General features: G+C 47.6%; 1 protein-coding gene across 12 annotated transcripts; it reads left to right on the top strand.

Annotated features, from left to right (window-relative positions):
• Window positions 1-1021: 1021 nt before the first annotated feature.
• Window positions 1022-24612, top strand: atxn2 (ataxin 2). Of its 12 annotated transcripts, none has more exons than XM_086173344.1 (26): window positions 1022-1535; window positions 2820-2850; window positions 3130-3189; window positions 3595-3666; window positions 6285-6435; window positions 7853-7867; window positions 9652-9776; window positions 9905-9996; window positions 10386-10574; window positions 11356-11528; window positions 11933-12178; window positions 13769-13951; window positions 14059-14238; window positions 14360-14461; window positions 14835-14905; window positions 15742-16094; window positions 17067-17130; window positions 17222-17368; window positions 18839-18856; window positions 19570-19642; window positions 20886-21079; window positions 21779-21905; window positions 22025-22216; window positions 22340-22554; window positions 23221-23395; window positions 23788-24612. In XM_086173344.1, exons 1-26 carry the CDS (start codon window positions 1426-1428, stop codon window positions 23814-23816), a joined length of 3387 nt encoding a protein of 1128 aa, XP_086029470.1. In that variant the 5' UTR covers window positions 1022-1425; the 3' UTR covers window positions 23817-24612. The 12 variants fall into 12 exon arrangements, with proteins under 12 accessions (XP_086029470.1, XP_086029475.1, XP_086029469.1 ...); XM_086173349.1 differs by having other exon boundaries at window positions 14354-14461; window positions 22118-22216; XM_086173343.1 differs by having other exon boundaries at window positions 14354-14461; window positions 22343-22554.
• The last annotated feature ends 402 nt before the right edge of the window (window positions 24613-25014 follow it).

Genomic DNA, 25014 nt, shown 5'->3' with positions numbered 1-25014 from the left:
GAAAATGAATAAAACTAATTTCAACAACGTTTAATTTTCATGTTTCAAATGAACGGCGATGTAGTTTAATTGCTGTTATTGTTTTTTTAACATTTTATGAGGGAATGGATTACTTTTTCCTCATCACTGATCCTTCCACTGTCCAGATGAGGGAGACAAATTGTGTGTCAATAACTGTGTATGTACTCAAGTCGTAAAGAAAAACATTTTCCTTGTAAAAATGCATCCGTAGAAATGTAGCCGAAATATCAGCATGAAATAAGATACTTTTTTTCTAAAACCGTTTGGACTATGCTCACCTCTCTAGAGGATCCTCGGATGTCTTATTAACAGTTTATAAACAAATGTATGGAACGACAACAGCACCAAGTCAAATGTGAGTGTCTCACTTAAGTTTGCTTGTCTATCAGCCCATAAGACAGGCTGTCACATGCAAATGCAATATGCTTAATAAATACGTCGCACATTTAAGTCAAACATAGACGAATACATCGTTGCACATTTTTTCCCCTCCGAACTGCGCAAAGTCTGCTTCTGCAACTGTACGCCGCTTGCAGTGTCTCCTCCAGCAATGCATCGCATCGCCGTCCATGTCTATGCGTCGGAATCGTCGGGGTTATCGTTTCTACGTGTCTTTGTCGGATGTAAGGTGGAAAACGGCGACGTGTCGTGTTTCTAATAGCGTGTAATATCCACGGACGGGCGGTGTGTACCAGTGTAACGCAGGCTCCCGTGTGTGCAGCGCATTCGCCGGCTCACGTGGATGCCCCAACACAGCCGTCGGGGGAATTCGCTTACTTCCTGAAAATAGTGCCACGGTGTAGACGTGCTTTTTCCCAATTAGACGGTGTTTACTAATTTCTTCTGGCGATGATGAAATATGACATGCGTTGTATTTTTTAACAGACGAAGGTTCGCCAAAGAACGCGGCGTGGCGCGCCGTGGTGGGATGTTACGCATTTCATGTATCCCTCCGCTGTTTTTGTCCCTTTCAGACTGTTTTGGTCTTTTTCGATTTTAGCAACGGAAAGAGCCTGAGATAGTAGTAAACCCAATTTTGAGATTATCGTAGGATTTAGTTAGCATTACACCGCGAATTGACAAGAGGTGTAGCGCCGTTCTTTGTTTCGGGAGAGTTATTTGCACGTGTTGTCTGTCTGTCAAAAAATATTTCTTTTCTGTTTCAATAGGAATTATACAGGTTGCTAATTTAGCTAGCAAGCCAGCTAGCTTCTCGGCATAGCATATCCCTCTGTACAGTAGGCACGTTGACTTTAACGTTAGCCGGCTAGCTAGCTAGCTAGCTAGATCATTGGGACTGCCAACGGCAGCGGCGAGCTGTCACACACTCACACACCGCCTCGTCGTCACGGAATTGCGGTGTCTCGCTGGTCGTTTTAAGACGCTGTCTTTTATGGGATCGCAATGTCAATGAAGGCCGGTGGAAATCGCAGCAAGCCCGGCGGTGGAAGCACCGCTGGTGCCACCGCCTCTGGTGCCGGAGGAAGCAGCGGGGGGAGACAGAACCTTGGCAGGTCTGTGAAATTAAAAAAAACGCTTACTTTGCGCAATAGTCACATAGCGACACGTTGTAATATGCTCGCTTTCCAGCAAGTGTACCCGGTCGCTACGCGTGGTGGCCTTTTTAAGAGATGACATCCCCGCGAAGCGGTCTAAAAGCGATATGCGTTTATGAACGTTATTCGGGCCTTGCGACGTGTTGGTCATCTAGCCGTACAATTTGCAGCGAGGCTAGCAAGGCCTGCCTGCTTGCTTGCCCCAATAATGTTGCAACTTCGACGTAACGCTGCCTCTCCGTGCACGTCAATAAAGCATGTCGTTTGGCCTGTGGCCGTATATCTTGCCATGTTTGGGTGGATCAGTGCCTCCCCCCGCCGCCTGCACACATGTGTGCTGCGGGTAAGTTGCACGCCAAGTGGCAGATATCAGTTTACAATCGGCTTGGAGTAATTTGGGCTAATTAGCTCTTTGACAGCTCATGCTTGTCATTCAGTGCACTTGCCTCGCAGCTAGCGAAACACTCACGGCGGGGGTGGTCAGTCGTACCAGAACGCGATTAACAACAACAGTTATGCGATCGTTTTGAGTGATAAATGCGCGGCGCCGTTACCGCGACATTGCTGCGAACGGTCTTGGCAAAGAATTGATCCAAAACGTGTGGGTGCACGAAAGAGAGGGGCGGGTGTGGAGGAAAAAGGGTGAGGGGGAGAAGTGGACTTGTAGCCCGACGTGATTTCAACCTTGACGTTGCTGCTCGTGGACGATAATGTCCTTGAAGTGTGACATTTATCGTGCTCGGATCCCACGGGCACAAACTGCCGGTGCAATGGCCGAACGGGCGAGCGGATTCGGCGGCGGACTGTAAAAATCACCGATCAGTGGAGAAAGTGCGACCCATTCATTGCACCGGGGCCTTGCACGGATGCTTTAGAAATAAGGTTCGCCCGGTCGTACGCATTCAAGGACTGCCTCAGTCAGAACCGAGTGAGTCAGTTACTCCACCTCTACAACATGTCTATTGAAGAAAAGCGCATCGGCGTCATTGAATTAAGCCTGTGTTTGTTTGGCCGAGTGCCCCGCTGCTGGACGAGGTGCGTTTTAGGACATGGAGGATCAACCAGAGGCTAGGCTGCACCTCGGCCTGCACGTCACATCTGGATGTGGCATTGATACGGGGACCCGTCCAAAGCGGATAACGGCATCCGCATCAATACACACTCTTGAAATATCACCCTCAACCATGAAGCGTCATTGCAAGAAATGGCAAGTTTGTGAGTGACTCCTGTTTTCTCTTACAGGGGAAGGCATGGCGGTAAAGGTCCTGCATCAGTAAGTAACCGGTGATCGATTCACTCTCTTAAAATCACTCATATCGACACGGACATGTGTCGAATTCACAGTGCCGAATCGTACCTGCACGATGATCTTTAACACACCCGATCCATGCAGCGTTCGTCGGGGCCGTCTTTTCTGTACGCTTTGTAATTACATAAAGGGCTTGGATTTTTGGGAAGGAAACGGCGGAAGAACTGTCAAAATGATATCTCAAGGCTGGGAAGCATATTAATAAGTCATCGTTAGCCTATAATCGCATTTCTTTCTCTTCAGGTAATTTTCAATGGCGTATATGCGAATATGAGGATGGTCCATGTCTTGACTTCAGTGGTGGTATGTCGTTCCCAATAAATACTCAGTATCCCAGATGAATGTTTAGTACGTCCTCTGTAATTTGTCTTTTGCATAATAGCAATACTGGAGATAAAGAAGTGCAGAAACCCTGGTTTGAAACAGCCGAGGGAAGCGGGCTCCCTGTAAACGTTGCTAACGGCAGTGTGTACCGCAGTGGTTCCACATGCCGTTTCTTCAAAATGTCTACATGGCAACAAACAAAGCCTGTGTGAACTGTGGAGACAGCTGGTCGCGCGGAGAAAAACAGATTGATCGGGCATTTGTCTGTCTCAAAGCAGATGGCTTTCTGAACTTGTTTATTTTCTAATGTGTAAATTGAAATGGACTCTCGAGAACAGATTGGACGTTGCTTTAGTGAATATTGATAGGCTGATTTACTTATAGGGGACCAAGTGTGAACTGAAGGTGAAAAACGGAGCGGTCTATGAAGGAGTATTTAAGACGTACGGTCCAGAGGTAAGAATCCAATCGTGTCTTAATGTGCCGATGCGCCGTCGCCGTCTGCTTTCTTCACTGCTTTCTGCAATGATGATTAAGGTGAACCGAGTCGAGCGCGTACTATTCGGCCTCTATTAAAATGCAGCCGTGCCCTGGAGGTGCCTTCGACGACGATTGCCCTTACAGTCTCTCCTTTTATGGAGGAGAAGTTTGTGGCCCTCCATTTTCCCTTTAAGGATAAAGTATTCTCTTGTCTTTCCCTCGTGACGAAATTTCATTGAGCAAACATAAAAATGTAGAACCCGAGCATCAGCGCTCGTCGCCGTCCCGTCCACGGAGCGGGGCGGCAGCTTCACTTCAACTGCACCCTTTCCCCCAAATCGACACCGACGTCTATATTTACGCTTCTTTTTGTCTTCTGTGTCTTCTGCCCCGTTGTGCGACTGAGCTGCGACTACGGCGGGCCTTTCTTACCCCCAAAGATATGGAATGCCGTCTCTCGCATTGGCAAACACGCCACTTGGCCTTACAGCAAAACCAAACGCCACATTTGGCTTTTATTACCACAACGTGCGCAAGCAGATCCGCTAAACAAGTCCAAATACTCACACAGCTGTATTCCCCACCCTTATCCTCAACGTCTCCAAGTAAACAATTTGGTGTTTGCTGGGAGGACTTTTGTTTTCATTTTACTCTGACAGCATTAAAATACTTTTATTGTAATGACTTGTTTTGAGCCAGGTTTGTTCTGCTCTCTTACAACTTAAAAGATCCTGTGACCGGTGCGGAAGCAATTAATCGAACAGACCTTTCTTATTGTTTTTTTAAATTCAAAAACTACAGAGTATACTGAGGACTCCTTGTTTTCTACGTTGGTTTACCCTTGGCAGACTGCCACACTATCAACACTGACCCTCATATATTGATCCCCGCTGTGTTTATGATTTGAAATAAATTGAAAACTCACTCATCTGTAACCCGATTAGCCTCCAAGAACTACGTGCTCTCTGTGCAAAAGCACACGTGTGCTTTTGCACGGGGTCATGAAGATGTGTACGCGCTCATTAGAAACCAGAGGTATGCGAATCATCGTGGAGCATCGTAAATTTGGTGAGGCCACTTGACCCGGGCCCCATATCATGAAGCAAGACTAGTAGCGTAGCGGGGCAACAACAGCGTCAGCCAAGGATCAGAAATCTGATTTTGTGTCGCTTTGCAAGTTTATACGGATCTTTAATGCTCTCGGCAACAGATTTAGGTCAACATGTCAGATCAGGACACACAAAGACACCACCCTCAACTGCCATCGACAGGCATATCTTCATTTTTGGACCAAAGTTCACGGATTTCCCAGCCCGTGCAGATATTCTTCAAGCCTCCTAACTGATTTGTCGTTAATTCATTGGTATGACGAATTTAGCACGGTACAGAGATTAAAACACTATTAGGGAGAAGGGCTGGAGGAAGACCAGAAGAGAATGTTGATGGATAGAATGACAGAGGACATGATGTTAGTTGGTGTGAGAGAGGAGGATGCAGAGGAGAAGGTTGGATGGAGGCAGATGGTTGACGGTGGCGACTGCTGACGGGAGCAGACCGAAGGAAGAGAAGAAATTAAGGCATTTAAAAACAAATAATTGTTCAATGTAGAGATTCTCCAAGTAAAGCATATTCATCTTGTTGAACCAAGATTTATATTTTCCTTACAAGCTGCAAAAACTTCAGGACCTCGGAGAATGACACTAATTAACGTGGCATGAAGTCACTTTATTTAATGATGCACTATGTACACTTAGACTCTGGTGTTTTGTGATGAATAAGTGATATCAGTACATTTTTAAAGCTATCACAAAGTGGTAATATATTAAAAAGTTGGAGGAATATTTTATTTTTTACGTATTTTTTTTTCTCTTCTCTTCAAACAACCTACTTTTCCTTACCCAAGTGACAGCTTCTGTTTTCTCTGAGTGTTTTATGGATTTTATTCTCCTCCGATTCGGCCGGTATAGTTTCCTTTCACCTAGATTGCGCTCAGCACCAACGCAACCCCTCAGATGTCGGTGTGCTAACAGCCGGACGGGGAAAACCTGCGCTCCATTAACAACCGTGTTTGCGAAACTACTAGTTGACCGTGGTTGTTGAGTTCAATCAAGAAAGATCAGATTTTTTCCCCCTTTTTAAATAGACTTGCTTCATGATGTGGGGTCTGGGAGCAAGGCTCTCTCTGTCGCTATGGAATGAATTATTTTCAAGTTGCATTTATAAAAATCTGTTTTTCACAACACCTGCCAGTCTGCAGTTTGCCACGGCGCGACTCAACTTCATATGCGTCATATTTATATGAGACCGCGTTTTTACCCCCTTCTGCCGCCGATGGGTCGATCAAACGTACACGCCGCTACATCACAAATGACCCTCCTTGTGTAGCAGCTGTCGCTAATTTCCATGAGAGTACCTAATTGATTAATCCATCGGCTTCTCTGCGTTGTTCTTCTTGTTTTTGCTATCTATGTACTTTCAGATACATTTTGGACGAAAGCGTGTAAGGTTTCTGTTTTCGATGATCAAGGAGTTTGCTGTATTTGAGCTCACCTTTTGATCTGATTTAACAATATATGTTTTTTTTTTTCTCTCAGTGTGACCTAGTGCTGGATGCAGCTCACAGAAAGAGCCCAGAGCCAAGCCTAGGCCCCAGGAAAGAGGATATTGTGGAGAGCATTATTTTCAAGGCCTCTGACGTCGTGGTGGTTACCTTCAAAGACGTAGACCTGAATTTTGCCAGAAAAGGTACCCGACACGTCTACGCTTTATCAAGTAGTCGCGTGAAATCTTGACAAAGGCCTCACACAGCTGGTCTAAACGCACACGGAGCACACTGGGTCTAAGTAGGTGGGTTTGTCACTTTACATTCATTGATTGCACAAGAATAAACACATGGCAGAGGGAATGCCCATTAGTGCGTACACACAATGTATTGATCTCCCGCAGTCTATTCACTACCTCGGTGTCACGGGGACTCTGTCATGAGTCTTGTGTGGTCCGCTCCGACGGGGGACGTGATCTATCGATCGGTCCAAAGGTGTTCACGGTAGAGCAAGGACGCTCAAAAGGCTCGTCTCGCTCGCCCGTACGGTTTCTCTCTCGGGTTAAGGTGACCGCGTGAAAGGGCTTAACCGTTCTGAAACCAACAGGTGAAAAGTCAGGGCTCGTTACGTGATTCACCCCCGACGGTGTCCCTCAAAGTGCGGTCCTCACCAGCGCTGCAAAGGAAGCGTTTTGCGTTGGTCGGCGTCACAGCGCTCTGAAGAAAAGAGTCTCAGTGGCATTTCTAACGACGGTCATGTGATGGCACAGAGTTCAATTACAAATCGTGTGACCCAAACGACGAACCCATGGTGCAATTTGCGAAATATGAACAGAATCTAATTGAGTTGGACCGTCCCCTAGGATGAAAATACATACAGGACCGTCTCAGAAAATTAGAATATTGTGATAAAGTTCTCTATCTTCTGTAATGCAGTTACAAAAACAAAAATGTCATACATTCTGGATTCATTACAAATCAACTGTAATATTGCAAGCCTTTTATTATTTTAATATTGCTGATTATGGCTAGAAAACTCAAAAATCGTATCTCAATCCTATCTTGAAATATTAGAAAAAAGTCTTTTTTTTTTTTTAGTGCATTACAGAAGATAAAGAACTTCCTCACAATATTCTAATTTTCTGAGACAGTCCTGTATGTGCTTGCGTGTTTCACTGTGATCATTTATCTTTACGTTTGCTCTTTTCTGTGGAGTTGGTTATTTTAATTCTGAAGCGGTTTTGTTTCAGAATTTCCATTTCATTTTTTTTTGTTATCCACAATCATAAGCGTCGACCGACGCACGTGGGACTTGTTTTCCGTTTGCCAAGATTGACTTTAGACACGATCGTTTTTTTTTTTTTTCACATTTTCATTCATTTAACCGGACAATCGCGTGAGTCGCGGCCAATAACGGTGGGTAATGGTGCCATCTGCATACTCCACTTTTAAGTTGTCAAGACAAGAAATACAGAGGAATATAATATTTTCACGCTAATATTGCATACCTTATTTCTTACTGGAAGTGAGCAACTGTTGGTGTGATCGACAGTCTGTCACTCTCCCAGTCCATCTTCTGACTTTCTGTCATCTGTCTATCTCTTCTCTCCGATGGTCTAGTCTCCTCTGATACAGGTAATATATGTTTGTTTTATCCTCTTGCATATCCCTGCACTGTCTGCACTCAAACAGATCGATAATCCTATTTCAAATGCAATCAAAATTCAGTTAATTTCTTAACGTGGCTACATATTGCTGTTTTTTTTTTTTTTTTGCCTAATATGATGCATAAATGTGGGGGTTCACTGCTGTCATTAGGCTTCAAATGAGAATTGTTTATCTGTTGCAGGCCAGATTTGCCTCTCTGGTTGACCAGATAATGTTGATGTTGCTTTCAGTGGAAGAGCAGTCATTTGCCTTTTCACATATTTTAGAGACACTTTTACTTGACAGAGGGCAGTCAACGGGCCACAAACCATATTCTGCGGCAACTTCGCCAAGTAAAAACCAGTCTCGGCCGATAATTCTCCTTTGTTTGTATTCATGCAAGCTTCTCTGTCCCCCATGCTGTGTAATTGAGCGAGTGCAGTGCTCAGCAGCTAAATCACACCCAAACATGCACTGTGGTCAAGTTAATAGTGAATTGCTGCAAACAAGCTGACACCTGGAGGCAGCGAGTGACAACAGGGACAAAGGGAGGGCCGGGAAAAAGGACCGATACTCGGAATGGACGTCCTTTCCGCTCACCGACTGATCCGATTCACGTCCGTACAGATTTAGTTTGATAGTTTGTTTAAAACGTTGAAACTATCAAACGAACGTGTACGATAGGATTCTGCACCGTCACAGTATGATACAATTTTACACGACGCTTAATCCATACTTGTGCTTAGTGAGCATTTCAGTATTGGATTTCCAGTGAAAGCAACAGATTGCAAACTCACACTGAAAACTAACCACTTGATTTGTTTTCTGAGGACGGCTGAAAAGCCAGGTCTGATCAGGATACGTTCTCTTAGGGCCTGAGATGCCTTCAAGCCGTATAATTGACTGCAATTTAAATGCATGTTTGCCTCCCTCCCTCGTGCCTACATCTGATTTTTGGATATTTTTTTATTTTATTTTATTTTTGCCTTGATGGACAGTGGTCATAGAGCATGTCAGCCACGTCTACTAACAAAATTCTGGCCTGTTGGCATAACTGTCAATACGTTGCGTATGAGGCTTTTAAATTTATTTGGGTTTTTTTTTACCTTGACTTTCTCTGTTCCAGAAATGCTTAAATGCACTTTGTATAGAGGCTGATATGCTTTATGCACGGTCCGTTGATACCAGAGGTGGAAACGTGAAACCACACTGGGGTCAACTTGAGATAAGAGTTCCTTTCAAATAAAATTGGGTTTTTTTTCTTTGAGCGTGCCAAGACCTGGTTTTAGTTTGGCCAGTCACAGCACTCCGAGTGAAACTGAATTTTCATCATCTTCATCCCCCAAGTAGACTTTTTCCGTTTCCCAAATTTGTTTTTATTAAGTTGGTAATGATGTAGTTGGGACTGCTAGCTGAAATGTTGACACAATTTGGAATTAGCATATATCCTAAAAAGCCAAGATAATGAGCGTTCATGACCGTTCTCCACTTAATTTTCAATTCCGAGTTCCTACTTTTGTTCACTCTGAAACGTTAATGTCTTATTGAGGGCTCGCTCAGGCAAGAGCCCAATTTTTTTTTTGAAAGGATTTTCTTTCCCAACCCAATCCAACTCATTCCTGTTTGTGACAGCTGTAATAACTTGCGGCAGAAGCTATTTAGGCATAATTTCTCTCTCGCATAAGCAGTGACAGTCCAGCCGTTTCGCCGTATGCCGTAATGGACGCCGTGTCAGTCTCTGGAATATAAATATGGATTGTTGTGTGTCACAGATAACTTTACAGATGCGGCAGTGAGTGGCAGAATCAATGGCGAACACAAGGAGAAAGATCTGGAGCCTTGGGATGGAGGAGAGACCCACAACTCTGACAGCCTCGAATCTCTGGATACAGATGTGGTATTTAAAAACAAATAAATCAACCAAAAGAGCACGGCTCCGTCGCACACACCGGAATGCCCGAAATAGAATTCTGACTGTGCAACGTAAGAACGCCGCAATGGGTTTTCTGTCTTTTTGTCCTTCAGTCAAATGGTTGGGACCCAAATGACATGTTCAAGTACAACGAGGAGAAGTACGGAGTTCTGTCTACCTACGACAGCAGCCTGTCCACATACACGTGAGATGATTATTTCAGACTTGCGGCAGGAAGCGTTGGCGTTACATATTCGGTCATCGCGAAGTCAAAACCCCCGGAGCCCCTTCGACAACGCGACGTTCACTTGAAACCGACGAATGCGAACACGACACTCTTTTCGCCTGCATAAAAACCCGTTGCAAGAACATTTCGTAGCAACTTGAGACTATCGCGGGATGATTCCGACCCCGCCACCAGAGGGCTACAACAGTGAATCCTAGTTTTACGGGAAGTCATTAACCTACACCTAACCTCGACTCACCTTTTTTTTTTTTTTTATTTGGCCCCCTAAATTACGGCAATAACTCAGAATGAAACCCGCCGTATTCACACGGTGTGTTGCCCTGGACTGACCTGAGCTTGTTTCCCAGGGTTCCTCTGGAGCGCGACAACTCGGAAGAGTTCCTGAAGAGGGAGGCGCGTGCCGCCCAGCTGGCAGAGGAAATTGAGGCCAGTGCCACATACAAGGCTCGAGTGGCACTCGAGAATGATGACCGCTCTGAAGAGGAGAAATATACTGCTGTGGTGCGAGGGGAGAGAGAAATACACACATTAAGCAGGTGGGAACACACACACACACACACACACACATTCAGAGAAATACGGAGATTCACTGGGATAAAGTAGTAAAAGCGGTATAAACGGTATGCTAGCTATTTGCCGTCACTGCGCTATAGACTGAAACTGATTAGCCTCTGTAAACTTCTGGCCGTGTTCTTCAGATAACGGAGCTCCACGCCGGCATTTTAGCAAATCGGCTTTTTGTAGCGCCAGTGAGTCTTTTAGAATGTGAACGTATTTGATTAAGAACCCCTCGAGCCTTTGGAAATAATTGGCGACCTGCTGCCGAAGTCAAAATCACCATAGATATTATAGGATATCGGGGATATCAGGGATTAATAAGCTTTAACTGCCTGTTTCCCACTTAGCGGCGTTGTGGATTGGGAACAAATCACAAATAGGTGTTTGCGCTCCATGTAGTTGAACTCAAGATTGCAATGAGGGATCTCTGAGTGTCTGTCACACCAAAAACACTGCATCCTGGCTGGAGTTTTGGCTCTTTACCTCTGAAAGTGAAGAATTACAACAATGCACAAACTCTTACATATTTCAACTTTCGTGGGTTTGGACAGGAATTGAGATCACAAGAGTTTCGAAGTCGTTTTAGGAAATGTAACAAGGAGATGCTGACAGTTTCCTTCAAGGCTACGGAGGAAATAACGGTCATTTTGACCAGATGTTGATTTATAAAGTAGAACGTATCGCTCTACCGGCTGCTATTGTGCCAAGTATACGTTTTCGCAACGCGTCAGCGTACCGATGTTGTGTGGGTGTATGCAGGGAGAACAAATACATTCCCCCAGGCCAGAGGAACAGGGAGGCCATGTCATGGGGGCCGGGCCGGCAGAACTCACCTCGTCTGGCCCAGAACTCAGCAGGACCCTCGGCGCCACGACCAGGACCTCATGACTACAGCCCCAATTCTGGGTCCGACCAGAGGGTGGTAAATGGAGGTATGGCGAGTCTGACACACACACACACACACACACGCACCCTCTAGTGGTACTTTACTGCTTTCTTGTACTGTATTTCTTTTCAAACAGACCTTCCAACTCCTGGTCAGTGATGAATGCTAGGTCTTGTCCCTCTCTAGTCCTTTACTTACCTCCTGTTGCTCTCCTGTGTTTAACAAGCGTATCCAAATGACTTTGGCTTTCGGTCGCCTCGTGTTTTTGCCCTCGGCTTACGATCCCGCTCACTTTAAATGATAGTCAGAGGGGTTTATCGACGCCTTTCCCTGCTCTCTCGCGTCCATCGATCGCCCTCTTCTCTTTGTCCTCGCCATGCTTTCGTCTCCCCCCCTGTTTTAATTTGTCGGCAGCGTGTCACCTTTGATCATTTGTTCTTCCCTCTTCAGGTTCATCCCATTGGCCCTCACCCTGTCCGTCTCCTTCCTCCCGTCCCCCCTCTCGTTACCAGCCCGGTCCCTCCTCACTGCCTCCTCGGGCAACCACGCCCACCAGGCCACCCTCCAGACCCCCTTCTCGCCCCTCCAGGCCTCCCTCTCATTCATCCCACCCCTCCTATCCCTCCTCCTCATCTTCCTTTCCCCACCACGGGCCTACATCGCCAGCCTCCACTCTGCCCAAACGCATGTCAGAAGGTACCCACTTCAGTGTGGAGTAGACCTGGGCAAAGGCATGAGTTGAAGGGCGGAGGGTTCGATCCTCATGTCAGATTGGCGTTCCCATTAAAGTTGAATTCCGCTCCCCAAAAAAAAACAAAACAAACAAAAAAAAAAAAAAGCGCTGGCGACTTGAACGGGGTCACCCCTTTCAAAGATACGTTTGCCCAGGTCTGGTGTGGAACGACACAGAGGAAGGTGAAATTGCTTCCGTCGACTGATTCGGGGTCAGTTCTGCCGGCACCCCACAAAAGTGCGCGGGGTTAGCGGGCTGCCAAGCCGATCCGTTGTCAGCGAGTCGGGCAATTTCACCTTGGCATATGGAAGCACTGGACTGTGTGCTGCGCTTTCTGTTTAGCAAGCACCGTGTCATCCAAAATACCAAGAATAGCAAATATTCTCTGATGGATAATCACACTAAACAACCTTCCTTTTTGTTTCCAATAAAACTGTGATGACTGCTAAACAATTTGCATTTACTTCTTTACATCCTGCAAGTTTATTTGTGTAAAGAAGCGTAATTGTTTAATGATTGCGCCAGAAAAAAGGCTCGGTGTGGTAGTTCTCTTAAAAACACCTCGTTTTAGAGACGATCAAGGATGTCAGTTACGCTCAGCGTCTTTCCAGAGCCTTTCATCGACATCTAGCGATAGTCGGCCGCGCAGTAGCATCGTGTCTCTCCCGTTCCTGTGTGCGGCCTTTTCCAGCTCTTCATTATTAGAATTAGGAGGAGACTTTTATCCTAATTTCATTTGCAAAGTCCTCGCAGGAATGACCGGATCAGCCGGAGGACGGCAAATAAAAGGGATAAATGTGAAGGCTGTGACCCACAAAACATACCATAAGGATGATTCCATGTCATCCAGAAAATAATGATTTACCAGTGTGGCTTGTTTGCACACCTGACTGGAACTGAGCCCTTGTGTTTATCAGCGTCAGCTGTTTTTTGCTGTGACAAGTCAAAGGGTCTTTTAGAGGACAGTATCTAAAGGGATTTTCAAACACAATGATTGTCAGCCCTTTACCCTCATGCGTTTTTAATTTTACGTCCAACAACCCAGAGCACACATTGAGCTGAAATAAATGACGATTATTTTTTTAAATTATTTTTTTTAATGGCGCCAAAAATACTGCTGTATTTTGCTCTCGTTGTTGCCGTAAAATGGAAAAATATCCCACGGGTGTTGATTCAAAGACCAGATATGCACTGGGCTGTAATTAGTGAGGCACAATTGATCTGAATCCTAGCAAATAACACCTCACCTTTTTTTTTTTCCCCCCCTTCCTTTTATTTTTTTTTCTCCTCCATTTTGTGTGTGGTTTTTATCACTTTGCTGGTGCGCCTGCAGTTTCTTAACTAACATGCATGTCACTAAAGAGTGTGGTATTTGCGTCTTAGTTTGAAATGTGATTAATTCCAGAGCTCGGGCTCTAAAGGGTTTAGCGTGACAAAGAAATCTTTTCATGGCTGAGTGGTAGGAATGACAGCGACTCTCCCGGCGAACCTCACCTCCTGCGGCGCAGTTATGGAGTCACGTCTGTTTTCGTCTGTCGTCCGCCCGTCTGCAGGTCCGCCGCGGATGTCGCCAAAATCTCAGCGCACGCCCCGGGCTCACAGGGTTCCCCCCTGTCGAACCGCCGGAGTCCCTCCAGGAGTTGACTTAATTTCCCACAATGTAACCGGCGAGGTGCCGGCGACTCCGCCGACCAGGAACAACTCCGGAGGAACCTGGTCCTCGGTAGTTAGCGGAGGTAGAGCCGTCTCTTAAGTACTCAAGGAAATGTTTACACCGTGATAATATCTGCCAGTGGATGTTTTTAGCTGTGACGGAAATCACAATTCTCCTTACCTTCCTCAGCTCACAGACCTCGCTCCCCCCGACAGAGTAGCATGGGCGGCGCTTCCCCGGCATCTTCCTCCCTTCCATCGCCGCAAACGGGGACGGCGCCGATGGACAATTTTGCCGCGCCGTCGTCCGCTTCTTCTCCCACTGCTGCAAGCCCTGCCCCCAACACCATGGCCTCCCCGTCAGGAGACGGTGAGCTCCCAACTTCAACTTGTCCACGCGGCCTTTACCGACGTCTAGCGGGAAAGTAGAAACTATTAATGCTCGATTTAGTGATCAGCAAATATGCTTTCTCTCCTCTGCAAAGCAAAAGACTGTCGTGTCCAGGAGACAAGACAAACGTCCCCCACAGCCAACAAGGAGAACATTAAGGCATTGGACAGCTCACCTAGCATCACCAGACCAGTCTGTAAAGGTAATTAAAGAAAAACACAGCTTCCAATTGATAAGGCTTCGAACAGTGTTTAAAACTTGGTATTCATTACATTACATTACATTGCATTTGGCAGACGCTTTTATCCAAAGCGACTTACAATAATTGAACATATTCATGATAGATATATCACCGTCTATATGTTTACCATTCTTTAGCGGCTCGTTTGTGTGAAAAGCAGCAGCGTTCCTTGTAAACGATATAAACCTTTCCCTGAAAGTGGCATGTAAAACCTGCTGGAAGTCGATCGTGGATACTTGCACGCACTTGATCTCCAAGATGTGTCAAAAATGAAAACTCTCTGTTTGAGTTGCAAAAAAATGTCGTCATTTAATCGTGTGTGTTCATTTTCCAGGACCCCCTTCTATGACACCAGACCACAGAAAACAAATAGACAATTTAAAGAAATTTAGCTCAGATTTTAGGGTAAGTACTTTCTTTCTTTTGTAGTTGTGATGCACAGAGCTGCTGTGGCGTCACGGACGTGAAAACACCTAACATGCAAACATTGAAGCGGACACTAGAATAATCTGTAAATTGTGATATCGGGTCCACTTTGGCAAGGGGAAGAATTGTGTATTGTGTTTGGATTGCGGTCGTTTTACGACAACTGGCACTTCTGAGCTGAACGGCGAAAAGGACGAAAAATAAAGACACCGTCTTTTCATTTCTTTCTCCTTTTCCAGCCCAGCAGCTTTGCTGTGTTCTCATTCTGGAGAATATAAATAGCATTTTCCTCCCTAACAGTGTATTTACTCACCCCTCCCTTTTATCTTACCTATTAAGAATTTCCGTCTTTTGGCCCGTCCTGCCAGTCCATAATTAACCGCAGCACTCTGGATAACTACACTGCTCAAAAAAATAAAGGGAACACTTAAAAAACAAATTGTAGATCTAAATGAATGAAATATTCTTACGAAATACTTTGCTCTTTACACAGTTGAATGTGCTGACAACAAAATCACACCAAAATGATCAATGGAAATCAATTGTATCAACCCATGGAGGTCCGGATTAGGAATCACACTCCAAATTAAAGTGTAAAAACAAACTCCAGGCTGATCCAACTTTGATGTAATGTCCTTAAAACAAGTCAAAATGAATGTGTGTTGCTTCCTGAGTGGACACTATGATTTCACACAAGTGGGATTGACTTGGAGTTACATTGTGTTGTTCAAGTGTTCCCTTTATTTTTTTGAGCGGTATACTTCTGATACTATTTCTCTTTGGCACCATGTGTACCTCACCTTTTCTAATCCCAGTTGCAGTCTAGTTCAAACCCAGACCCTGCCTTTGACCACCTGATGACCAAGCCTCCCAGAGATTCTGCAGAAAAAACAAAAGACCTCTTGGACAAAGCCTCGACCGCCGTACGGGAAGGAAATGAAGAGAACGTTCTAGTGATCGGCGCCGGGCCCCCCGGAGGCGCTCCGGCTCCATCCGGCAGCAGCAGCAAGCCCGGCAGCCCCGCGGCCCTGTCCCCGTCCCCCTCCGCCCCCGACCCCAAGAGGGCAGGGCTGGATGTGACGTCACAGGGGGTGCAGACCACCGCCACGTCTGCCTTCGGCGGGCCCAAACACGAGGAGAAGGAGGAGAAGAAGGAGGCTGTGCAAGAGTGAGTGGAGCACAAGGGGTGGGAACACGGGGAGGAAATCTGCCGCTATTCTTTGTTTTCGTTTTTCAACTTGGACCGGAGGAGTGTCTTATTGCCGCGGGGGAAATCTGACAAATGATATCAATGGATGTGAGCAAGCTAACTAACAAATGGTTAGCGTAAACAAAGTTGCAGGACGACGGGGCCGGGGAACATCTACATCTGATGGACTCTGCCTCTGCTGACCGATTCTACTTTTTGTCTATTCACTCCTTTCACTCCAAAAAGGACAAATGAAACATTCGTTGCTCGTATTTCTCCAGAAAAAGAAGAAAACATTGTGGGCAGCAGTGATTTAACCATTTGTAGTGAATGCTTGGTGCTGTCTTATAAGTTATTTGAAGGGATATACTGACATGTGAGTCCTAAAAGTCAACCTTGTGCACTTAAATGGCAGATTTAGGCCACCAGCCTTTGACATTTCGTCTTCTCACCCATTACTGCTAAGAGACAAGACGTGTTGCAGCTAGCCGTGTGTCCGGGCGTGTTAGCCCGCCGCCGATGTTAGCCCGTCAAAACCCTCCGTCTCCGACGACGCAAAACTTCCCAAAGTTTAAGCGGCTCCCACATTATTGTGCTGATGCCGTTCACGTCTCCCACAAACGCTCCCGCAGGAGAACTTCATGTCTTTGCAGAGTTGGCGCTGTAAAATCCTGGGAATTACTGGGCTTAAAAAATCTTTGAGACAGTTATTGGCGCCCAGAAAAGAAAAAAAACGATATCAATTCTGCTTATCAGGTCTAATTTGGAACTGAACATCTTTCCCAGCACTGCAAATATTTCTCAACAGATTCACCCTTTACTTCTGTTTGCTAAACGCTACATTGCCAAGGACGTGCAACGGAACACCAAAGATATTCGGAGCCGGCTTTTAACCCGTGGGAATTGTGAGCGAAAATCCGATGTTAACCCCGGTGCTTTGTCTTCCTGCAGTCAAGTGAGGAAATCAACCTTGAATCCAAACGCCAACGAGTTCAAGCCCAGATTCAACACTCAGGTCAGCGTCCCGCTCCGAAAGAAAAGCCTCAAAATCCAATGTCTTTTGTCGCTTTTTGAAAATCCCGTCCGGGGTTGTTTCTCCACCTCAGCCCAAACCCGCCAACACCCCGACACCCCCTCGACCCCAGGGCCAGCCCAGCCCCTCCATCGTGGTCCAGCAGCCTCCCGCTGTCTACGGACAGACCGTGTGCTTCCCTCAAATGTATCCTCTCACTCCGGTGAGCCCCGGGGTGCAGGTGAGTCCAAGCCACGCCGTGTTTGTGCTAAAATAAGAGTATCCCGCCGATACAGTACGCCGGGGAACCACCGTGCTGCACATCTTTAGGCCCAATCCTTTCCTCCGTGAGGAGAAAAGCTCAGAGTAGCAGGAACAAACAATGAAAACTCCCACAGTGGTGAAATGCACAATGATAGGGAATCCTCTAAAATACCTCACAAAGCTTTTGGTTTCATCGCAATGCATAAACAGTTTCCATTTCCGAAGCGGAGCGTGAAAACCTCGCCCGCGGTGGCGTCCGTGGCGCCGCACCTCCGACGCGCACGCTTGCATTCACTCATATTCGTGACTTTTTAAACCAACACAATAGAAAGGGATGTATTGGGAAACGGAGAAACCATAATAACGAGTTGAACAGTAATGATAGTCATAATAGTACGAAGATGAAATAGCAACACATCTGCAACTGAATGCCGAAAATACGCGCCATGAATTCAACATAAAGCAAAAAGCGAGCGGTTTTTGACGATTGAAAGAACGTGTAAAGGTGAGATTGGGGTACGTTTGAATAGCTGACAGCCGAAGTTACACAATACTAGTATCGACGACGGTTTGCTTTCAGAGACGCACCTGGCCGAGGCGGAAGCCTATCTGGCCGAGCGTCCTTTGCACGTAAAGCGTCCCGCCGGAGGAGACGGACTAATATCTGTCCTCCCCTGTCTTTCTAAACTCAACATTGATGGACTGGAATTCTTAAGATAAGATAAGATAAGATAAGATAAGAACAACTTTATTAATCCCGAAGGAAATTGTTGTGCCAGAGTTACAGAAAATATAACAGTAATAGATAATAAAAAGAAAAGGCAGAATTAGAAATAAAATAAACTATAAACTATAAAGTGTCTCAGTGAAACTATAAAGTGTCTTAGTAAACAAGTGATAAAACTATAAGTGTCTTAGTAACAAGTGAGGTAAGGAGTGCACAATAGTATGATAAAGGAAAAATTGTCGTGTACTGTTATGAAATGAAATATTGCACAGTGAAATGAAATATTGCACTAAAGATAGGTTTTTATGGTTGCCGGCGGCAGCCAGAGTCTTAGGACTCTTCATTGGTACCTTCTCTCTTGGATTCAGGGCAAATTAATTTGATCAAGACCCTTTTTTTTTGTCCGTTGGCTCCCTGCTGGCCACAGCCGTTGTGGACCGGCGACTTCCGACACCCGAGTTTACAAGGAAACGCTTTACGAGCCGTCAGACGTCACGGAAGTTAATGGATTTAGTGTGTGGCATTGAAGTCGCCCAGTAAATATTTTCCTGTCTTAATGAAATTGCCTTTGCAGAATAAAATCCATCCTCCTGCGTTGCTTTAAGAAACACTTGGTGATCCAACATCAGACACTTGTTAAGAACTCCGATCTTGGTGAACAACTAAAGAGTGGTTGTGTTCTCCTCTTCTCCCCCTCCTCTCTCTCTCTTGCTCCATTAGAAAAGCATAATATGGAAGGTTTGTGAATTTTTTCTAAGATTTTCCATTTTTTATTTATTTAATTTTTTTTATTTATTTTTTTAATCCTTTTCTTTTTTCTGTTCTTTTTTTTTTTTTTAAAGCCCAATCAGTTCTGAGATGTTTGCTTGCTTGTCAAATTAATGCCATCAGATGTTGGTTTGCCAACTTCTTATCGCAATTCATTTTTGAGCTCGTCATCACAGATGGATTCGTAACCTCATCTTATTTTCTACTGGCTGCATTAGTTTTGCAGAAACGAGTCGCCGTAAGACAGAAGTTTCACGCCTGTTTAGTTTTGCTGCAGTTCTCTGTGTAATAGAAATGCATGGTGATAATGGATGTCAAGTAGAAGACGTCGGTGTCGGGTTATACTATCTGTCTCAGCGGTAGAGAGGCATAGATCATGCATGTGACCCCAGGTAAGGGAGAACTCCTGCAGTTTCACATGCTTGTGCCCTTTTCATGTTGTGTGTTTCATGTGTTCTGCCCGGAGTGACGTCCTCGGTTCTATTTAATGCACCGGCACCGAGCGCACATGTCGTACGATCAGTCACATCACTCTGCAAAATCTCGCTTTTTTTTTTTTTTTTTTTCTGTTTTTTTTTTAATTTGTTTTTTAAGTAAAGTAAAAAAAAAAATCACTCGTAAAGAAATCGTGTCGGACGCAGTTTTAAAGTTTAAAACCTGCTTTCCCTTCCGCCCTGCTATAGTCTCCTGCTATGTACCAGGTGCAGATGCCCCACATGACCGTCAGCCAGTCCAAACCGTACAGACCAGGTAAAGGTGAGCACCATCGCTGCCTTCTCTTTTCTGCGCCTCGCTATTTCACCATCTATGCAGCCGCTTCGCCCAACCCCGCCTCTGAGAAATCCATCAGGAACAGGCGGCGGACGTCACAGAGCCAATTAAAATATGATGGAGTGCATTCGCCGAGTCCGTTGGGTCGCAGCCGGAGACCAAGAGCCGGATAGAACCTTTGAGCAATGGTTGACATATATGAGGGAGAAAAACATTGATGACAAAAATGACAATCAATGACCAAAAGACAGCAGGCAGAACTAGAGGTTGCAGAGATGAAGATGTTGAGGTTCTCTTTGGGAGTGACCAGGATGGAGAGGATCAGGAATGAGTCCAGCACATGTTAGATGTTTTGGAGAGAAGGTCAGAGAAGCCAGACTGAGATGGTTGGGTCATGGACAGAGGAGGGATAGAGAATATATTGGTTGATGGATGCTGGAGTTGGAGGTCTAGAGGAAGACCAAGGAGAAGATTTATGGATATGAAGGTAGTTTGTGTGAGAGAGGAGGATCCAAAGAAAAGGGTTTGATGGAGAAGGTTGATTTGCTGTGGTGACCCCTGACGGGAAAACCCCAGAGGAAGAGAAGAATTTGTCATAGGGGTACAGGACATGTATGACCGAGACAACGTGATTACTGAGACGGTTTGGACATGGAACACTCCTCTGTTCTTGTCCAAACCATGGTGAAGATCTGGGTAGAAGGTTGCTGAAGGTGGAGCTGCCAGGTAGGAGGTCTAGATGTTTTGGAGAGAAGGTCAGAGAAGCCAGACTGAGATGGTTGGGTCATGGACAGAGGAGGGATAGAGAATATATTGGTAGACGGATGCTGGAATTGGAGCTGCCAGGCAAGAGGTCTGGAGGAAGACCAAAGAGAAGATTTATGGACGTCGTGAGAGAAGATATGAAGGTAGTTGGTGTGAGAGAGGAGGATCCAGAGAATAGGGTGAGATGGAGAAGGTTGACTCGCTGTGGCGACACCTGAAGGGGAAAGACGAAAGAAGAAGAAGAAGAAAAACATAGCAGGGATGTGTTGACAAGCGGGTGGACAGACGTGAACACACACACACACACACGCACACACACACACACACACACACGCGTTTGAACGAGTGACCCTGCGAGGTGAGATGTGTCGGGATCCAGGCTGGACTCCTGCTGCTGCATGCCGCGCCACGGGCGTTTCCGCTTTCCAAGTAAAACCCGAACCCGCTGTGCCTCCTCCTTCAGTACCCAACATGCCCCAGCAGAGGTCAGACCAACACCACCCTCCAGGCACGCCCACCATGATGCACCCGGCGACCGCAGCCGGACCGCCCATCGTAGCGCAGAGCCCGGCCTACTCTGCCCAGTACTTCACCTGCAGCCCGCAGCAGTTCACCAGCCAGCCGCTGGTCCAGCAGATGCCACACTACCAATCGCAGGTCAGACCCGTCGTCCGTTAGCGTCCCGAGCTGTTAGCTTGTCAGCCGCTCGCCCGCCAGACGCCCCGGGTCCGCCGGCCGCAGACCGACGCTGTCATCCGGTGTGAGGCGCGGCTCTGACGGCGGCCCGGGGAAGCGTTCAGAGGCGTTCAGGCTGAGGCCAAAGAGCCGCGGGAGGCCGTCACCACCACGTCTCAACACGGAGGTGTGTTTTCAGGTTCCCCTTAATTGTCCCCAGCAGGGCTGTTTATGTGTTGCTACTTTTTCTTGGTCCTCTCAGAGACCTTTGCTCTGGTACCTTCAGGCAGCCAATGCCTCCCGTCTTCCTCCGATTCCCCCTTTTCCCTCCGGCTCTTTGGCCTAAAATATCCGGCGCAAAAAAGGCGAATCTCACCGATGCCTTTGCAACAGTTGAAGGACGACTGAAGGCCTGCACGCATCCAGGCAGGAATGATGTGACGTGGAAGCGCTCCAGATGTTTGCTTCTGTTGCCACAACGGCCACCGCTTCGATGTGAGATCTGAACGGTTCCAAACTGCAGACGTCCCAGTTTGTTTTCTTCCGGCGGCGCTTGGAAATTTGCATCCCAACTGAAGCCGCCGCCGGTTCGCGTCTTCAGTTAGAGAACCTCCGTTCCCTGTGACGCGCCCCGCTAGCACGCTAACGCGTCGCCGCCGCGTGTCCCGCCGTGTCCTCCAGGCTCAGCACGTGTTCAGCCCGGTGATGCAGGGCAACGCCAGGATGATGGCGCCGCACACGCACGGCCAGCCCAGCCTGGTGTCCTCCTCCACCACACAGTACCCGGAGCAGACGCACACCATGTATGGTGAGTCTCCCCGTCCGCTCTCCCGTTCGGCGTTCCTTCGACTCGGGTTCGCCGAAAACGCCGTTTCCTTCCCCCGGCCTCCGATCTGACGCCTGTCTTCGATCCGTCTTGTGTCTCAGTGTCTCCAGGGCCAATGGCCCAGCAGTACCCCCACCCCAGTGCCACCTTGCACCCTCACCCGCAGCACCCTCAGCCCTCTGCTACACCCACAGGTCAAGGTCAGCAAGGTGGACCCCCGCAGCACGGAGGCCCCCCGAGCCACCCGGCCGCCAGCCCGGTCCAGCACCCTCAGCACCCGCAGGCGGCGGCGGGTGAGGACGACCGCCGCGTTCAGCTTTTCAACCAACCACGAGCTGCCTCGCTCCCGATCGGGGTTGTGATTCAAGTTTGTGTTTCTGTCTGTGTGTGTGTGTGTGTGTGTGTGTGAGACGCAGCAGCAGCAGCGGCGGCGGCCCAGGCCCTCCACCTGGCCAACCAGCCGCAGCAGCAGATTTACTCGGCTTTGGCCCCCACGCCCCCCTCCATGACCCCGGGGCCGAACCCCCAGTCCCCGCAGGCCTCCTTCCCCTCTGCCCAGCAGACGGTCTACATCCACCCCCAGCAGGTGCAGCACGGCTACAACCCCAACCACATGGCCCACGTGCAGCAGGTACGCCGCGGGATCCTCGCCGTGGGGTGGAGGGGGGTTCGGGACGGGTTCCAGCCGGGTCCGCTGCCGCCTGTGAGTCACTATTTGGACGGCGCTCGTACTTTGATTGCGGCGTTTACGCTTTTGGCAGCTCGGCGGCACATTGACGTCCCTTTTTCATTCCTCGGAAAATAGCGCGGCGCAGCGAGGCCGGGTTAAACCGGCGTTAAAGCTGTGAGTCGCCGCTTAAACTCCGGACTCCCTCCGCCATGACGCCGTTCGCGAAAGGCGCTGAATTAGCTGTTTATTTGGCAAAGCGCCGTGGGCGGGTGGGAGGGCCGAGCCGCCGGAGCCGCCCGTCCACTCTGTTCTTCTTGCTCAGAACTAAAACAGCAGCTTGGACTTTTAATTCTCCGCCCAAACATTTTATTAAATGAGCTTCGAAGCCACGCCGAACATCTCCAGACCTTCTCGCGAGCGCCGGGCTCTTCCTCGCTCCCATTGTCGGATGTTTGTTTTCTGTTCGCAGGCTAAACTAACACTCGCGCCCATAAATCAGGCCCTCCCGGGGTTTGTGTTATTGTGGCTTTTTAAAGGCTCGCAGATCGATTCCGCCGAAGACGGACGCCGGATTTCGCCGCAACAAATCCCAAACACACTCTTGTCTCTCCCTCCCACCCCGTCCAGGCCCATATGCAGTCCGGCATCGTGCCGTCTCACCACCCGGCGCCGACCCACCCCATGATGCTGATGGCCACCCAGGGTCCTCCGGGGGGTCCGCAGCCCCCCATGCCCCAGACCGCCCTCAACCACATCCCCGTCTCCTCCACCACACATTTCTCCTACCTGGCGCATCCACAAGGTACGCTTTAATATGTCCAAACGCCCGGCAGAACCACCGGCCGAACAGCAGGGAACGGGAGTCCCGGCCTCCCGCTAGCCTAGCCTAGCCTAGCCTAGCCTAGCCTAGCCTAGCCTAGCCACCTGCTGCGCGGATGTAACCTGTGCCGGTCGGGTCCGAGCTTCCACACAGCTGTCATTCACCTCTCGGGATTATTTGGCCGACGGTGATTCGCGCGGTAAAATGCTCTTCCAGGATTCCATCCTTTGCATTCTGTCCAAAAAGCAAACTCCTCCGACGGGTCGCCCGTCAGTAAAGATCCACGGCGGCGTTCACACGTGACGTCTGCCCCCCCCCCCCCCCCCCCCCCTCCGCCGAATAACCCTCCCCCGTTTTGCCTCCTCCCCCCGCAGTGCAACCTCATCATCAGCAGCAGCTGTAGACGGGGGGCGCCGGCGAGCCGAGGGACCCGCTCTGCAACGCACCAATCAACCGGAGAGCCTCCGCGACCAGGCCGTGAAGAGAACGAGAGCCTCCCTCTCCTTTTTCCTCATCCTCACCAGACATGCTTCACATCCGACCCCCCCGTCCCACCCCATACTAGGCAATAAGAGAATGTTAACAGGTTGATGCAGTGATATTTTAACGAGCTAGAGAGTTTTAACGGACAAGACGGCTCCGATTTCGACCCTGTTCACACGCAGATACAAAAAATATAAGATGTGCGCTCACACACACACACACACATATATATATATATACACACATACACACACACACACACACCTTCAGGGGTTCCCAAATTGCATCTTGAGTCAACTTGCCAAGTGAGAGGCACAAAGAGAGAAACTAATCAGAAGAAAATCCAACTGGAACTTGTATTTTGTTTGCACCTTGTTATGGAAAAAGAAAAAAAAATCTTCCAACTTCTAGACAGTATTAATCCTACTGTTTATCGCTGCTGCTATGTGCTGCGTTCCTTTCCAGACTACATGAGAGGTTTCTAACCAAACTAAAGTTATGACAAGACGCTTCCTGTGAAATAAACACATCGTGGCAGCCAAGAGGACAGGAGAAACGTTATTTATGGAAAAATCTAATGGCTGAGGTGATCAGAACCCACTTCTCACCTGACCCTTATGTAACTTTTAAGTTAAAACTTTTACTTTGTAGATAATATAAATAATTTAAAAAAGAGCAAAAAAATTTAAAAACAATAAAAAAGTTTTAAAAACTGACCGGCCTCCTGCGTCTGTGTGGAATCGGGGTTTCGGCCGGGGGTCTGCAGGTGCCCGGGATGCGCCGGATGCACAGCACGCCGTAAATCTCTGCAAGAGAGATTTACTCTGCATTTCCAAGAAAATGTGTTTTAAGAGGAGGAGGAGTGAGAAGTTTAGAGGGTTTAAAGGGGACGAAGACACACGGGTCTTTTCCTCGGATGCTGGAGAAGAAGAAGAAGAAGAAGAAGCAGATGGCTGTTCGTGAAGATCTGCTTCTCACAATGTTTTTGTAATGACTCCTATCCAACACAAGGGGGAGACAAACAGGCTGTCTTTGCAGGACAAATGTGAAAACCCAGCAATTAAGAGCTCAAGTTCTTCTTTCATTTGTGCATTCATCATCTCTACAGCTTCTCCTGC

This window comes from Fistularia commersonii, chromosome 26 (genome assembly GCF_037954325.1).
Source record: "Fistularia commersonii isolate RoL2024-O1a breed Wild chromosome 26, RoL_Fcom_v1.0, whole genome shotgun sequence".
NCBI classification, from domain to species: domain Eukaryota; kingdom Metazoa; phylum Chordata; class Actinopteri; order Syngnathiformes; family Fistulariidae; genus Fistularia; species Fistularia commersonii.
This window is presented reverse-complemented; position numbering and strand designations above follow the sequence as displayed.

What these genes read in the sequence shown, in the direction of transcription:
- atxn2 (XM_086173342.1), top strand. Translation starts at nt 1,426, where the DNA reads ATGTCAATGAAGGCCGGTGGAAATCGCAGCAAGCCCGGCGGTGGAAGC. An exon ending in GAAATACACACATTAAGCAG is followed by an intron (nt 10,575 to 11,355) that starts GTGGGAACACAC and finishes GGGTGTATGCAG; the next exon opens with GGAGAACAAATACATTCCCC. An exon ending in GCACCCGCAGGCGGCGGCGG is followed by an intron (nt 22,217 to 22,339) that starts GTGAGGACGACC and finishes TGTGAGACGCAG; the next exon opens with CAGCAGCAGCGGCGGCGGCC.